A 15,960-nucleotide genomic window follows, 5' to 3' on the forward strand; every position below is an offset into this window, starting at 1 on the left:
GCATAACAGTTAAGTCACTCTCCTTACTTAAAGATGCTCTGATTGCGTCATCCTTGTTCACAGCTGAGCGATACCTTACTCCCAAGAACAGCTCAGCTTAAGTAAGTACAATACTCAAGCTCTAAAGGACGATAAATCAGAGCCTGGATGCTTTCACATACTCTAGAATCTTAATTGGACTGGAAAGTGTAGTAATTAATTTGGCTTGAGAAATACAAAGAAGTACTAGACCACTAGATGAGCACTTTGCATTGACTAAATCCTACTGGTTTTATTGCCCATTCACTTACTGACCTAACCATTTCTAGTATGCAGTACCTTGCATATTTTAAGACGATACAATGAATTCAACTCAGCTACTTATATTAATAAAGTAAGCACTACTTGTTGTATCAAAGGAGATGTCTGTAAATTTAACTGAGCTATTGTTTGCATATTATCAATAATCTGTTGAAGACCTCTTGCAAAACTTCAGAATACGACTAGCTTTAAAAATCCAAGTCATTTCACAAAAGTCTCCATGATAATCCAAATGAGGAAAAGATGCTTAATCTGTTTCTGAGGCTATCACAATGTAGGAATCCCAAGAAGGTATCATTATCACCAAAGTACAGATGCTTCTGAAATACCACAACTGCACAAAAAACTAAGAATTTCCAGTTATTTTTGTAATCAGGGTTTTAATGTAATACATAATAAATCACCCTGCTGTTTAGAAAGTCTCTCTTCTACTGGATAAATACATTTTTTTAAAGCACCCATTAACAGAGATGGTCACCACATTCCAATGAAAAATAGTGTAAGTCTTTAACACTGTCTAGATACATATTTATATCATATCCTATTGCAGTCAATAATGTACATTTAAAGTCTTTAAGGTATGGATTATGGAAATGTGTATTTAAACAGTCCTGAAATGCATATTTACATAATTGACTGTAATTTATCTAGAAAGCTATTGAAAACCTTTCTGTTCACTCTTACACAGTTCTATAAGGATCTTTTTTTTTTTTCCTCTAATATTGTAACTTAATATGCATAAGAGTTAGGATTATCAGTCCCGTGCTTCCTAAAGCTTTGAGGCACAACTTTCTATTGACTTCTTTAGAAAGAAATTTAAGTTAAAATGTTGTAATGACAAAAAGGTAAAATGAAACAAATTTGTACTGCATTTCTAATTTTTTCTTGATACCATACTGATTGTTCAGTGAATTATTATATATACACTTATATATATGTGTATGTCTTATCTATTCCAAGAAAACAAACTCATTATAAGAGCATTCAACATGATCATGAACTTCCCGACTACAAGTAATAAATATGTCATACAGCTCAGAGTATGCAGACACATCTCCACATTAGACACCTGATTTAAAGCCCAATTCTGCTCTGGGAAGAAATGTTCCTCATACTTTGAGATATTAGAAAGCTAGCTCACATACACAAAGTGTGATGGTCTTGCATGTGTCCCCTACTGCATTTATTTCATGTTTATGAAGTCAATAGAGAAACAGCAGCCACTGTGCTTTGTCACTTTCACCTCAAAAAGTACAATACTCCAGTATCTTCATTTTTTTTTCCAACAAGTCACCCTTCTGCAAGCATTGCAAATATTGTTTATTAAACCTACTTTTCAATAACTCTACAGTGTGACTGCATAAACCTTCTGTGTGTATTTTGTTTATACTTTCCAATAACTTATGATTCCATCATCAACTTTCATTAAATCTGCTAGAAAGTGGGTATGTGTGAAGATAATTCTACATTTTGTGAAAATCAGCAGGAGGCAGAGAAAGACTACCCTGTATATGCCTTGAGGCATGAAAGGTTAAGCAAATACCATATCAGACTGCAGAGAATCAAAGATGGGGGGCAGGGGGGGGGAGTTGAAGACACTGTCTAAATGTCCCCCAAAACTTGACTGACTTTGGCAAAAAAGTCAATCAGTCACAAGACATGAGCATAGGAAACCTGGCTTCCTGACTTCTGGTACTCATGGAATTTACTTTTTTAATGGAAAAATTCAGAACAGAAAATCAAATTCAATTTCATTACCTACTGTTCAGAATCTCATCACAATTTAAAGTCAACACACTACCTTCTTCACTTAATTACTACCCAGGCAAATTAAGGGGATGGTACAAGAATTTTAGTCACCTAAACAACCTGGAAGAATAGGTGCTTGCTACAAATACAAAAACAGTATACAGATCATAGAATGCTTAAGGTTGGAAGGGATCTTTGAAGATCATCTAGTCTAACCCCTCTGACATCCTTCACTAGATCAGGTTGCTCTAAGACACATACAACCTGACCTCGAACACTTCCAATGATGAGGCATCTACAACTTCTCTGGGAAATCTGATCCAGTATCTCATCGCCCCATATAACAAAGAATTTCTTCCTTATGTCCAACCTAAATCTACTCTCTTTCAGTTTAAAACCGCTGCCCCTTGTTCCGTCAGTATAGGCCTCAGTAAAAAAAGTCCTTCTCCATCTTTCTCACAAACCCTCTTTATATATTGAAAGGCCACAATAAGGTCTCCCCAGAGCCTTCTCTTCTCCAGGCTGAACAACCCCAACTCTCTCAGCCTTTCTACACAGGACAGGTCTTCCAGCCCTCTGACCAGTTTTGTGGCCTCCTCTGGACCCATTCTAACAGGTCCACATCTGTCTTGTGCTGGATATAGTGCTCCAGGTGGGGACTCACCAGAACAGAGGGGGAGAATCACCTCCCTCAACCTGCTGCCCACACTTCTTTGGATGCAGCCCAGGATACGACTGGCTTTCTGGGCTGCAAGCACATACTGCTAACTCATGTCCAATTTTTCATCTACCAGTACCCCCACATCTTTCTCTGCAGAGCTGATCTCAAACCATTCATCTCCCAGCCTGTACTGATCCTGCGGCTTGCCCCAACCCATGTGCAGGACCTCACAATTGGCCTTGTCGGACTTCAAGAGGTTCACACAGGTCCACTCCTCAAGCCTGTCATAGTCCCCCTGGGTAGCATCCCTTCACTGTAGTGTAACAACTGCACCACTCAGCTTGGTGCCATCTGCAAACCTGCCAAAGGTGCACTCAATCCCCCTGTTGCTGTTGATGAATATATTAAATAGCATTGGTCCCAATATAGACACCACTCGTTATTGGTTTCCACCTGGATATTGAGCCATTGACTGTAACTCCTGGGACAAGGATGTTGTGGAAGATATCACCACAGGACTAAGCAAAGGATGAAGCAGCATGCTAAAGAAGTTCTCACTCAAAGACACCTATCTGCAGTAATAAAAAAAAAAAAAAGGAAACATACTGCAAAGCGCTGCTTTCAAAATTCTCTGTTTTTCTCTCCAGCCCCCTAAATTTATTCTACAGTGAACTGTTTTATTTAAAACTAGGATGTTAGCAAAATCAGACATTACTGAGGCTCTGTACTTAGGTTCAGCAAATGTGTTCAAAGAGTAAATGATTTATCCCACCTAAAACATGCACTGCAAAGCCTAGATAAAGTGGACCAAATTTATGTCAGAGGAAGAAAGCTCTAAACCATCTGAATCTGAGTTTCACCTACTTCTAATACTTCTGAGTATATTCAAATGTGAATAAAGTGTTAAATCAAGTTTCAGCTTTAATATGAATGTACCTCACTGGTATGAAATTGGAATCTCAGAAGGCAAAATGAACTACATAACATGATACACAAGGATTTACCAGCAGGAGCTAAGAAGGCTTTATCTGCAGCAGCACCACAGTCAATAGCTTCCACATCATATGACACCACTATGGTTAAATAGCTTATTTTCTTTAGATTGAGGATGCCCTTCCTGCATGGTACATATGTGTAACTGGATGAAATTAAGAAAGGGAAATGCAGGCCAAGCTACAAGAAATAACGTAACTTGATAGAAACCTTCATAGTTCATCAATTGTTCTTCCAAGGTAAACAGAAGAACCTCTCCTACCTGGGAAAATAAACAAATAGAATTCTTCTTAGTAAAAAAAAATTTACATGATAACTTTACAGCAGTAACTAGGAACCCCAATTACAGATTCAAGTTTTGGTTGTACCTACTACTGGCAAAAGAAAAAATAGTATTTTTTCCTAGAGAGGATCTAAATATGCAGATATGAGAAAGTAAGCCAGCTAAATTTTAGTTGAAAGTAATAAAATTTAGCACTTCATATACTTCCTCTCAACAATGTTTCTCAAAATAGTAATAAAAGCTTTCTTTAAAGACAATCATCATCCATTTGGGCTTCAACAATTTGTAAGCTAACAACTGAACTATGGTTACACTACTATGGGAAATTGCTTATGGTGCAATCACTGGTAAGAGCCTGATTCTGCAATGATGTCAAAAAGAATTTTACTGTTGATTTCAACAGTCACATAACAGCCCATAATATTGCAGTTACCTGAAAGAAATTATTACTTTGGTTAAAAAATAAAGATTCCACAACTGCAAAAATCAGCTATAATGAGAAAATGAAATGATGAGTATTTTGCCTCCTCAGATTCAGTGGCAACCTTCCTGTTGGGAAAGAACTTTGGTTCTTCTCATTTGGAAGTCCCCTGCTAGAAAGAGAGCCCTTGATAAAGTCAGTATCATTGTTCTTGTCAAAACCTTGGTATTTAACCCATTTTAAGGAAAAACTTGATGCAATTCCTGGAGCCAGCTTCCATCTATGCCAATGAACACTAAACTTAAGAAAACACTAAGAAGCTTGTTTTCAAAGATAAATTTATCGTCATTGTCACACATGCATGCAGACAGACAACTCAGCAAAAAGTGAGAGCGCTTAAGAGGAACAGGCCTCAAAATGCCTATGGGCTTATCAAAACATTTTATAGAGCCACATTCACATTAGCAGTCAACCATTCTGCCCAGTACCTTGGGCTTCCAGCAGTCAGTCTAACTCATAATAACCAATCATCTGATAGGATACTTGTCATCTCAAAGAGAAATCTGAGGTAGTCACAGAACTGTTCACAGACCCTAATGTCAGCTGTCAACCATGGGCTTGGCATTTCTTCTAAAGAATCAGATTGATGCCACAAGTTAAAAGACCAAAACTTTTGAGAAGAATTTGCCTTTGTCATTTACAAGTGCTGAAACTCTCTGAGGAATCTTTGAGATTCCAACAAGAGAACTTTAGGACACCTATATCTCTCAAAAAATATACCCATGGGCTAATAAATAATCTGTTACTGGCAGAGACAGCAAAGTCAAGAGAATAACTGTTACAGCAACCTAATTTAAAAGGAAAACCGTATTTTATATGCTGAATTTGGAAATGCTGCACTTACCTTTTGTAAGTCTTTAGCATTATGTGATCTAAAGGGAAAGCAAATCTGAATCCAAACCTTGCTTCCCAATACAAGACTAGAGCAATTACTCAAGATTCCTGCAAACGGAGTAACACAATACACACTACTACTAACAAAATCCACATATGCAAATGAGATAAAAGGAAGTAAACACATTGATGATATGAAACAGTTAAAACAGCCAAAATTCTAGTCACAATAATTCTTCAGAACTACAGGTTGATTACAGGTACGTTGCCCTCCTCCCTCCAGCTGCATAACTGAAGGATCACCCCTTCTTACCTGAGTAACATGCTCTGAAAAATTAAGTTAAAAAATTACTGTATTAGGACAAGACGACCCTCAGTACTTCCTGTCGTGACTTTCTTACCGGAGTGTTCTTGCTTACAAATGGCAAGTGAGGAAGCATATATAACACTTATTGAACTACATTCAAAAGGTATTTTCCCTTCCTGAATACTGTATTCCTGCTCTTATTTCAGAAAAATATTTCCATGCCTATCTTTGTACCATCAGTGCTGAATATCTACAGTCCTAGGCCTCCTCCCTCTGCAGTAACCTGAAAAAACATCTGAATTCTGTAGGAGTAAGAACAGGTTCTCTCAGAAGTTAAATAAGTACAGACTCACCTATTTAGCTTTCACTTTTGAAACACTCTCATTTCTTTCTGGCTTGTTTTCCCTCCCTAAAGGCTTTTTTACATTTTTCTGTTTGGGAGGAAGCCAAGCTGTGAATTTTCCTTTAGCCAGATCAAGGTTCAGACCATTGAGGTGAATTATAAAATAGAGTATTTTAAGTTGTAAACATGTCACACAGCATGCCTGGCATATCAAGGCAAAGGCTGCTTTACCTAGCCATTTTTACCCATTTGTATAACTCAGCCAATTACAGGCAGCCTTTGGGACTCACAGAAAATAAGCCTTGTTCCTAAGGTGCTTTGCTCATTCTGCAGATTTGTTTTGCCATAGAAATCTCGTGCACCTTGCAAGAGAAAATCGGGTTTGCAGCAACACCTTCGAACAGGCTAAGAAGCTTTGCAAGCTCCGTGTTCTCTGTCGCAAATACGTTATCCTCCAAGGAGCAATTAGAGCTGAGCTCAAGCACCGAGATGAAGTTCTGCCCCCGGTGACCTTCCCCGGCGCGCTGGCTGGCAGGATCCAGCCAGGGAGCGGAGCTCGCTTAGTCCGGATACCCCGGCCACGCCTGCGGAGCTCTCAGTCCCTACGCCCCAAACAGCGGCACCCCACAAGTACCACCGGCACCGCGGGCCCCCGCCCCCCGGCCGCGACACCCACCGCGGCCCGCGGGCAAGCGGCCCCCAGCCCCACGGCCCGGTGCCGCGCGCCCCACGGCCGGCGCGGCCTGGCCCGGCCCGGCCCGGCCCGGCGCGGCGCGGCGCGCCCCACAGCCGGCCCGGCCCTCCCCGCCACCGCACACCTGCCGCCCGGCGGTCCGCCCGCCCGCCCGCGCCGGCCCCGGGGGCCCCGGCCGGGCACGCACCGCAGCCCCCTCCTCCCCGGAGCGCGGACAAAGCCGCCACAACGCACCTGCTGCCGGGGAGGTGAGGCTGGAGGAGGTTCTCGCCCTGCCCGCCCCCATCTCTGCGCCCACCGGCTCCCCTCCCCGAATCCGATCGTCCCGCCTTCTTCGGGCCGGGCGAGCCGCAGCGCGAGCGGAGAGACGCCCCGGCGCCTTCGGGGGCTCCCTCCGACGCGGGGGGGGCCCTACGCCCACCCCGCTCCCCGCACCCGCCGAGGGAAGCAAACTCCCGCTGCTGCTGCACGCCGGCTGGGTCCGCAACGTAAACAGGCCGGAGGGAGGCACAGGCGCGGGCTGCCGGCGCCCGCCCTGCCTTGCCCCCGCGCCCGAGCGCTCACCGTAGAGAGGCGTGGAGGCTTCTCCCTTCCTCGCCATCGTCTCCCGGTGCCCTCCGCGCCGGCGCAGCCAGGGCCCGGCGCCTCCACCCGCCGCTCAGCGCGCTCTTTGTTGCCGTGAAGGCATGAGAAGCGGCAGCGGCCGAGCAGCCTCCCGCCCCGCTCCGCCGCGGCCGCTCGGAACGCCACCCACGCCCCGCGCCGACCCCCCTGTCCCGGCGGCTCCGCGGCCGACGCCTGCGCCGAGCCCGCGGGGGCGGTGCCCGAGCCGCGGGGGGGGTGGGGGGGGGCGGCGGGCAGAGGGGGCGCGCCGGGGGCAGGCGGAGGGGCGGCAGGACGGCCCGCAGGCCCCCGCCGCGCCGCCGCCGCCGCCGCCGCCGCCGCCGCCTCGGGACGCGCATCGCGAACTTCGCCAGGGCCCGGCTGCCGGCGGCAACTCTGGCGGCGGGTGCTGTACCTGGTGCGGCCCGCGGCGGGGAGGTCTCCATCCTCGCCCCCCGCCGCCGGGCGCTACGCGGGAGCCGCGCCCTGCCGCGGAGAAGGTGACTGCCGGCAGCCGGATCGGCCCCGGCCCCGGCGCCCCTGTCGCTGTCAGAGTGGGAAGGCTCTTCCCCTTACGCGTCCGCGCCCCGAGCCCAGAGGTTTTGCCGCTGGTCGGAAGCAGACGGCTGGTCCTGGAGCCGCTTCCTGCCCGCCCGGGCCCCGCCGGCCCCGGGAGCCGCCTCGGCAAGTGCCTCCCGCCGCGCCCCCGGCGGAGCTGTCCGGGCCGCCCGTGCTGAGCCCCCGGGCCGGGCCGGGCCGGGCCGGGCCGTGGGGAAAGGGCAGGAGCTGACCGGAGCTGCTGAGAAGTCGAAGCGCTCTGGTTATACTCTGAGAGCTGGTCTTTCTGAGGATTTTTAATACTCCAGTTTTGGTTCTGGGTGGGGCTCAGTCAAGAAACAGGTTCGGCCCTGACAAGTACAGATTACTGGTCATAAACTTCCCATTACTTGTCATCCACCTCCCATTGTTTAATCTGAATGGGGCAATGGCCACTTAAAGAACAATTAGTCTGATTGCTGAGATTCTTTTCCAGTCCAAATCATCACTACAGAAAAAGGACACTGTATTCAGATGTCACATTGCTATTTACCTATTAGTCTGCTGGTAGGGAAACATCACCAAGTCCAACACACAGAACACTTTGTATTGAAAATATTTTGAAATAACCCTATGTAATTCTTGAGAAGTGCACCTGTAGGCCATCATTTACATTTTTACATGAGTAATTTGAGGAAAAGCTACTCTCCAAGGCTTGCAAATAAAGGTACCCTTTCAAAAATTGGCTTAAGACCCTGAAAAGCACATGGTTATCTTATTTATGAGTAAATTAATATTCATAGATCATGGAAGTTGTTGCTACACATGTATTGAAACATAAACCAATCATATATGTGTTAGAGGCAGTGAGGGTATGTGCCTCCTCCACAGTCAGTGCAACATCAGGTCTTGCAGAGCTAGCTGCCTTCACTAGTTTTAAGAAAACTAAATCAGGAATCATAGCACCTTTTCCATTCTCCCAGAGATGGTCTCAGTTCAGACCAATTACTCTAATAATTACTGCATCATTTCCCCAGCTGCTTTTGTGAGGATTTATTTGTCCTTCTAACTTTTAACATGAATGGTTGCTTCCTCCAGTTACCCCATTTCATCAGAATACTACGTAGGCAGAGGTTTATGCATTCTGTGCATCACCAGTGGTCTGCAAAGCTAATGAGAGTTCTTTCTTAAACCTAGCCCACCCATCTTCTTAAGCCACTTACCTGGTCTAGCTACCCAAGGTGTCTGTCTGTGTTCCAGGAAATGAATCCCAAGAGTAAACACCTGATGTGGAAGAGGGATTACATACTTTGCTATCTAAGAAAAAATCCTTATTTCATCTTGGTGCAGATGACTAGAAGGACAATTCAGACAATCTCACCTGTAGAAAGAAGAGCTTCTTGTGCCAGAGATTGAGTCAAATGTGAGAAAAGTTGCATAAGACAGCTCTGCAAGAAGCAATGTGGTGTGTTAATGTCTTCTGGCTCATTCTGATAAGTCATGGCAACCTGAAGGTAGCAGGGCATGACAGGATTTGCTAGCCAAAGATGAAGCAGTATTCTCGGAGAAGCTTCAGTGTCATTCTAGAGCTCTGTGTTATTCTACTCTTGTTCAGAGCGGTGTATCTATATATAGCCTACTTTCAAGAATGGACACTGGAATCTCAACAAACTAAAGAAAAAACCCCACAGGTTGTGGAGTTATTATAGCCAGTCCTACAAATAAATAGATAAAATATATTCTATATGTATCATATAGTATATATAGAATACAGCATACAAAATATGTTATATATTATGTGTATATGTATTGTTGTGCATATGTAATACTATACATACTATATAATATTCTATTTATGTACTGGTTTTAACATGTTAAATTTAACATATATGTTATATGTGTTATATATGCTATATATAACCGAACATATATATATATACATATATATATGTTGGGCTATGGCTAACCACCAGAAATAAGCTTTAACTTACACAACACTTCCAAGTTCTGGCAAAAAAAAAAAACACTCACATGCCCTTTAGCAAAGTTTTTTCTTTCTTTTCATTAGCATTTACAGACCAGTATAAAATTTGGATTCTTCTTTTTTTTTTTTTTTTTTTTTTTTAAATAATATATACTATTAATAACTTACTGTAGAATCCTCCAGGAGAAGAAGTAACTTCTGACTTGCTTCTGACTGTTAGAACTGAGGAATAACTTCAAAATACACTAAAATAAGAGAAAACTTGCTAAAAATAATTAAAAAGGTAGAATAGTGCTAAACCCTACATGAGTGAGAATTTTTCAGGTGGATAGAAGGCTGTGTAAGGGCACCAATTTGAGATATAGCAGATTGTCTTTGTATATTCATGTTTCTCAGAAGGGCCTAATAAATAGCAAAAGGAAGCCAGCATGTCTAGATAGACAGAATGAAAAGGGAAGTTGCTATAAACAAGGAGGAATCTTTTGACAAGTTAAAGTTGTGTTCAAATAAGTAAATTATAAAGGATCGCAAAATTTGTCAGGTTAAACGTGAAAGCACAATAAGGCAGGCCAAAAAAGAGTTTCAGTACTAATTTGCAGAAAGTGTGGACACTAAAAAGAAACCATTTTTTAAAGGCCAAGAGCATGAAGAGAATATGCAGGTCCAGTATGATATTTTCCTTAAGCCTTCTATGCATATATAGACTTGAAAGTGATAAGCATTTTGGAAATTTTTGAAAATACTTCTGATGAAAATCCAGGAAACTGCAGACTGATAAACCTTACCTCCGCATGTTGCAAATAGTGGAAACTACTATAATGCAGACAGATTTGGAATATATGATGTATTGGGAAGTATGTTTTTTGTAAAGAGGAGTCAGGGCTCACAGAACTACTGGAGACCTCCTGAGGAGTCAGCAGGCATGAAGATGGGGGAATACAGCTGACCTTCAGGTTATTTGGATTTCTGAAAACTTTTCACAAGGTTCTTCATCAGAAAGTCTTAAACAAATTAAGCCACCATAGAGGGAAAAGGAAAAGTCTTTTTATGTTTAAAAAATGTTAGGGGGTGTTAGGAATGGCTGTCACCTCTTGCAGCTCCAGCCCAGAACCCCTCTTACCCAGCCACTGAAGCCCAGGCCAGTGCCTGGGGACCCAGGGTCTCTGCCCAGGTGGAGGGATGTGGCTGCCACCTTCCCATTTGCAGGTCCCATTTGCAGTAGTGAAGCTGAGCACGTGTCCTAGAGACACACACAGACACACACAGGACACCGACTCACCCAGTCACACACACTGCCACAGATGAAGCACTGCCTTTGACCGTACCTACACACAGGACCCACATTTAACGCAAGCACAGGCAGCCACATCCCCTCCTCCACTTGGGCTGGCAAAGTCAAAAGGTGTGGGCACACACACGAGTCTCTCTGGATGCACAAGCACGGGCACACTCATCACTCATAGCCCCTCTCTCTGCCCGGTAGCTCTGCCTGGATCCCAGCTCTCTTACCTTCCTCAAGGGCCACCAATTTACTGGCTGGTCCAGCTTGATGCTTGATGCAATCACGTAGCACTCACGCTCATCCTACAGGCACTCCACACTCACTGGTTGCCCTGGATAACAGCATGGATCCTTGCTTGCCTGATAAGCCTGCCTGGACCCAGTGTCTCGTACTCACCAACAAGTCCAGCTTGAAGTTGGCCAGTTAATGAGACACGCACACCCACTTTGGGGAAGATACTGGCACTCGCCACCCTCATCAGCCAGCATCAGGCACATGAGCTGTGACTTGTGGTCCTGCTCCAGCTGCTAGCGCTGAGCCCCCAGTTCTTCCCAGTAGCAGGTTTTCAGGGCACACGCTGTTCCCACCTCATCCAGCAGCTGAGACCTCCACCCACTCGAGTAGCTGACCCTGAGACCTCACTGGCTCTGGTAGCTGGCACCACAGGCCAGGGGCACCCATGTTCCCAGTCTGACTCCGTTTGCTGGTACCCAATGCACTCACACAGGACCCTCAGTAGCTGGCACTTCATCTTTACGACACACATACACATGGAATAGATAGTGAGATTACAGAGAGATAGTTAAGAAAAGATTTAGTAAGAAGATAGGATTTAATAAGAAGACTGTGGTGATCAGGTGCTGGACTCTGTCAGACAAGTGTACTGACTGCCCCCTTTTACACAACTAGTTTAGGGCTTCCCACTTTTTCTTGGTATCCCATTTGACAAGACCTTTGATCAGACAATCTTAGTGAAATAAACATTTGTTGTGGTTTGGGCCAGGTTGGCAGCCAACCGCAATGCAGCAGCTCTCTCTCCCTTCCCCTCCAGCAATAAGAAGGGACAGAGAGCCAGGCTTGGGGTTCAAGATAGGACTGGGATGGGGAAAAATTCCCCTTTATGATCACGAGCAAAAGGCAGACTCGTTAGGGGAAGAAAAAAACCCATACATTTATTACAGACACTAACAACATTTAACAGAGTAGGACAGTGAGAAGCATTGCCACATCTTGAGAACACCTTCCCCCCACCCCTCCCTTCTTCCTGGGCTCAGTTCTGCTCCCGATATCTCTACCTCCTCCCCCAGTGGCGCAGGGGCAGGGAATGGGGGGTGCAGTCAGTGCTGCCACTTCCTTCATCTTCGGTGAGGGGAGTGTCCAAAACTTGTTCCTCCTGCTCCATCGTGGTCCCCCTCTCACAGGAGACAGTCCTCCACAAACTTTCTCTGACATGAGTCCCTCCCACGGGCTGCAGCGTTCCCCACACTGCTCCGTCGTAGGTCACTAACTTTCTCCAACTGGAGTCCCTCCCACGGCTGCAGCCCTTCCCGAGTTGCTCTGGCGTGGGATATCCCTGCATGCTGCAATCCTCCCAGCACTGAATTACAGCACCGGGGCTACCTTTTCCCATGAGACCCTGGCCTTCTTCAGGCACGGACCTTGATCAGGCAAGCAGAAGCCGCAGGCCATAAATCAATGTCTGCTCCACCGTAGATCTCCATGGGTGGCAGGGGGGGGCCGCCCTGCCGTCTCACCACAGGATACAGGGGGGTCTTTGCTCCAGCACACCTCCCCCCTCCTTTCTTCCTCTGTTCCTCCACTGACCTTGGTGTTCACGCAGCTGCCGCAGCTCCTCCTCACCAGTCCCACTGCCCGTCACCACGTCCCTTCTTAAATACATTATTGCAGAGGCGCAGCTGATTGGCTCAAGTTCCCAAACAGAAGTGGGTCCGACTTGGAGCTGGGGGATCTTTGAGAAGCTTCTCACAGGGGGCCGCCCCGATAGCCCCCTCCCCTGCCACCAAAAAAACTCCACCACTCACTCAACCCAGGACAACATTCCCTCATCAATTAGTGTGACTCACCGGGTTTGTGTTTCATCACTGCCTCTCCCTTACCATTTGTCAGTCAGGTCTGCATCTCTTTATGTTCTTGTTTATGGCTTCCTCCTTGTTTACTACATTATTGGTAAATGCTCTTTGGGTTCTTGAACCCTTCCGTAAGCATTCCTCCTTGCAACTGCCATAAACAGAACACTATGCTAGATGGACCTTTGATCTGACCTAGTATGAGATGTGTTACTTTCACGGCAAAATGAGTTTTAGCTATCAGTGTTTCAAAGGTCCTAGTTATTTGTCACATTAATGTTAGATGAAAATCTCAACATTCACCTTCTTGTGCCCATATTCTCCATTCCACTAGTCTTCTTACAGGATCTCCAACATAAGATTTCCCTTTCTTTTCTTTTTCACTGTACATGCCTCAATAGGGCTATAATCTCAGCTACTCTTTCTGAACTCTACCTTACACAATTCAACAACACCAACAGCTGCAATCATTATTGAATTCTGTCTTCAGCATATGGACACCGGTTCTATCAGCTGTTATGGAAACTGAACTCTTCTGATTTAAGGCAGAATTTATTTTGTGTTTTGTCATTTGCTGCACTTGCTAAAAATAACTATACAGGTTTTACTATAAAATTAATATCTACATTGTATCTGACATCAATACTCATTCACACGGTTAAGTCCTTGTATGTTATTAAATGTTAGAATCGGTATAGTCTTGCATAGCCACGATTGATTTGCTATAATAGAAATGTTCTTAAAATCCAGCCTATAAAGGCCTTTCTGCATCGCCCTCTACTGTCACTGTGCCGTTAAAACTTTGCCTACAGGGAACTACACGCTAAATTTAGAAGGGTTTTGCCAGAGACACACACACCTCTTTGACAAAACGCTTTTTTTGTGTGACTTTACTGTTCTGGTATCTAACCTACAAGTGTTAAATACGTTTGAGAGATGTGCTCATTACAACTGGGCATTTATTAATATATGAATCTACAAGGAGAAATGTACCAAACAACATCGCTCGAGGATTCTTTTAGCTGCTAAAGTGCCTGCTGCAGCATATTTCAGTACGGTGATTAAAATTGACTTAGTGCTAGAATGTCCTAGATGCTTCCTTTACACATAGATAAGCCGTACCTCACTCTATTTTTTTAAATGCTTAACATGTTTTTATTTCACACAAGTGAAAGCCATGGTTGTCTAAGTACGTACTTGTTTCTTAAAGTAGTCCTGGAAAATTCTAAAGTGAATTTCATCATACTTTGAAAAAAATCAGACACATGATCTTTATTGTAAGGCATGGTTCAGAATTTATCTTCAGAGCTTTCCACTGACTTTCTGTGTCTTCAGAAAGTCATACAGGACAAAAATATTACAAAATACAACTAAATGTGTTTTTATTTGTTCTCAAGCTCTGAATATCTGTCAGTTCTTTTTCTTTGTAGTTCGTGTTAGAAAGTCACATGAATGTAACTCAGTATGTTTTTATGATATTAAAGGAAAAAAATATTTCATGTGCTTATATATAGTAGTGAAAAGCCTCCAAGACTAGAGCAGATATGGCTTTGTAAATAAAAGAAATCGAAAATTTGAAATTAAGTAATGTTTGTGATACCCAGGAATCAAACAAGCTAAAAATATACGTGAAAATATTTTAATTCAAGCATCACTTTGTCTTCATTTTTAGATAATTCAAAGGTTTCCATATAGGTGTTTTCCTTTTTTTTTTTTTTTTTTTTTTATTATTTTCCCAAATAAATGTATTGCTTTAAAGACCATGAAAAAGCTGACAAAAATCCCAACCAGCCAAGCAAGACATACTACAAAAATTACATGAGCTTACAACAGAAGATTAGGTAAAAAATGTTGGGTTTAAGATGTTTTAAGTTACTATTGTAGCAGGGATCAAAGAAAAACAAAAATACTTAAATCATTTTATTAAGAAGAAGTTGTCATGCTTTTTGCACTGCACTACACTGAAAAGGATTCTACTTTGTAGATCATTAATTCAGGACCTACACACTAAATTTTGCAATGTTCATTTACTGCAGTACCTTCAGTAATCTGCATTACATAAATCACTGCAGAAAATTAAAGTTGCTCTCCATTTCTAAAATTAAGGTTCATTAGCAAATGCTAAAATACAGTTTTTTGTTAGCAATTAAAAAAATAAACTGTAAAAGATTTATAACTGCTACAAAAAATAGCACTTCAGCCTAGAATACAGATGCTAATTTTAAGGAATGAGCTGTAGTTTGCAATGTAATATTCTTTTTGTGTTTACTCGCTATTTTATACAATTCAGCAATAAGCATCATGTATTCTGGTGGTTAATATAAAAGAGTATTCTAAGTTAATAATGTAATGAATGGTGCAGTATGCAGTTTTTACTGTAGTAAAAGTGATCAGAGGAATAATAAGAAATATGACCGACTAGTAAGGGTTTGAGAAGATAAAAGGGAGAGATGAATGCTGTATTTCTTGCTTCTGGGAGAAATGCTAAAAATACTAGATACACCTAACAGAAACTTCTATCGATTGTCACTACTTACGTAAATAATTTTGAGCCTTAAAGTTCAAGTGGTTCAGGCTTTGGCGGATAACCTTGCCATCTCTCATATTCCTCTCTTCTCAAATCCTCAGTAAACACGGACCACGGGGTGGAGAGTGGCACCGCCCCCGCCCCGCCCGAGCGCCCCGCCCCGTCCCCCGCCCCGCCCGAGCGCCCCGCCCCGTCCCCCGCCCCGCCCGAGCGCCCCGCCCCTTCCCCTGCCCCGCCCGAGCTCCTCGCCCCGCCCCTCCCGAGCGCCCCGCCCCGTCCCCTGCCTCTCCCGAGC

The 15,960-nt window shown here is 44.1% G+C and overlaps 1 protein-coding gene across 3 annotated transcripts in view; it reads right to left on the reverse strand.

Moving 5' to 3' along the window:
- SLC44A5 (solute carrier family 44 member 5) overlaps positions 1 to 8,995 on the reverse strand; it is a 104,252-nt gene extending 95,257 nt beyond the window's left edge. The window contains exon 1 of one of the 3 annotated variants that reach the window (XM_042803148.1): positions 7,664 to 8,995. In XM_042803148.1, coding sequence (XP_042659082.1) covers positions 7,664 to 7,694 — 31 coding nt within the window. In that variant the 5' untranslated portion in view covers positions 7,695 to 8,995. Of the gene's footprint in view, positions 1 to 6,879; positions 7,473 to 7,663 lie in introns of those variants that run through there. The other 2 variants (XM_042803132.1, XM_042803122.1) reach the window with 2 other exon arrangements.
- Positions 8,996 to 15,960: the final 6,965 nt, after the last annotated feature.

This window comes from Tyto alba, unplaced genomic scaffold (assembly GCF_018691265.1).
Source record: "Tyto alba isolate M040663 unplaced genomic scaffold, T.alba_DEE_v4.0 Super-Scaffold_1000006, whole genome shotgun sequence".
NCBI lineage: Eukaryota > Metazoa > Chordata > Aves > Strigiformes > Tytonidae > Tyto > Tyto alba.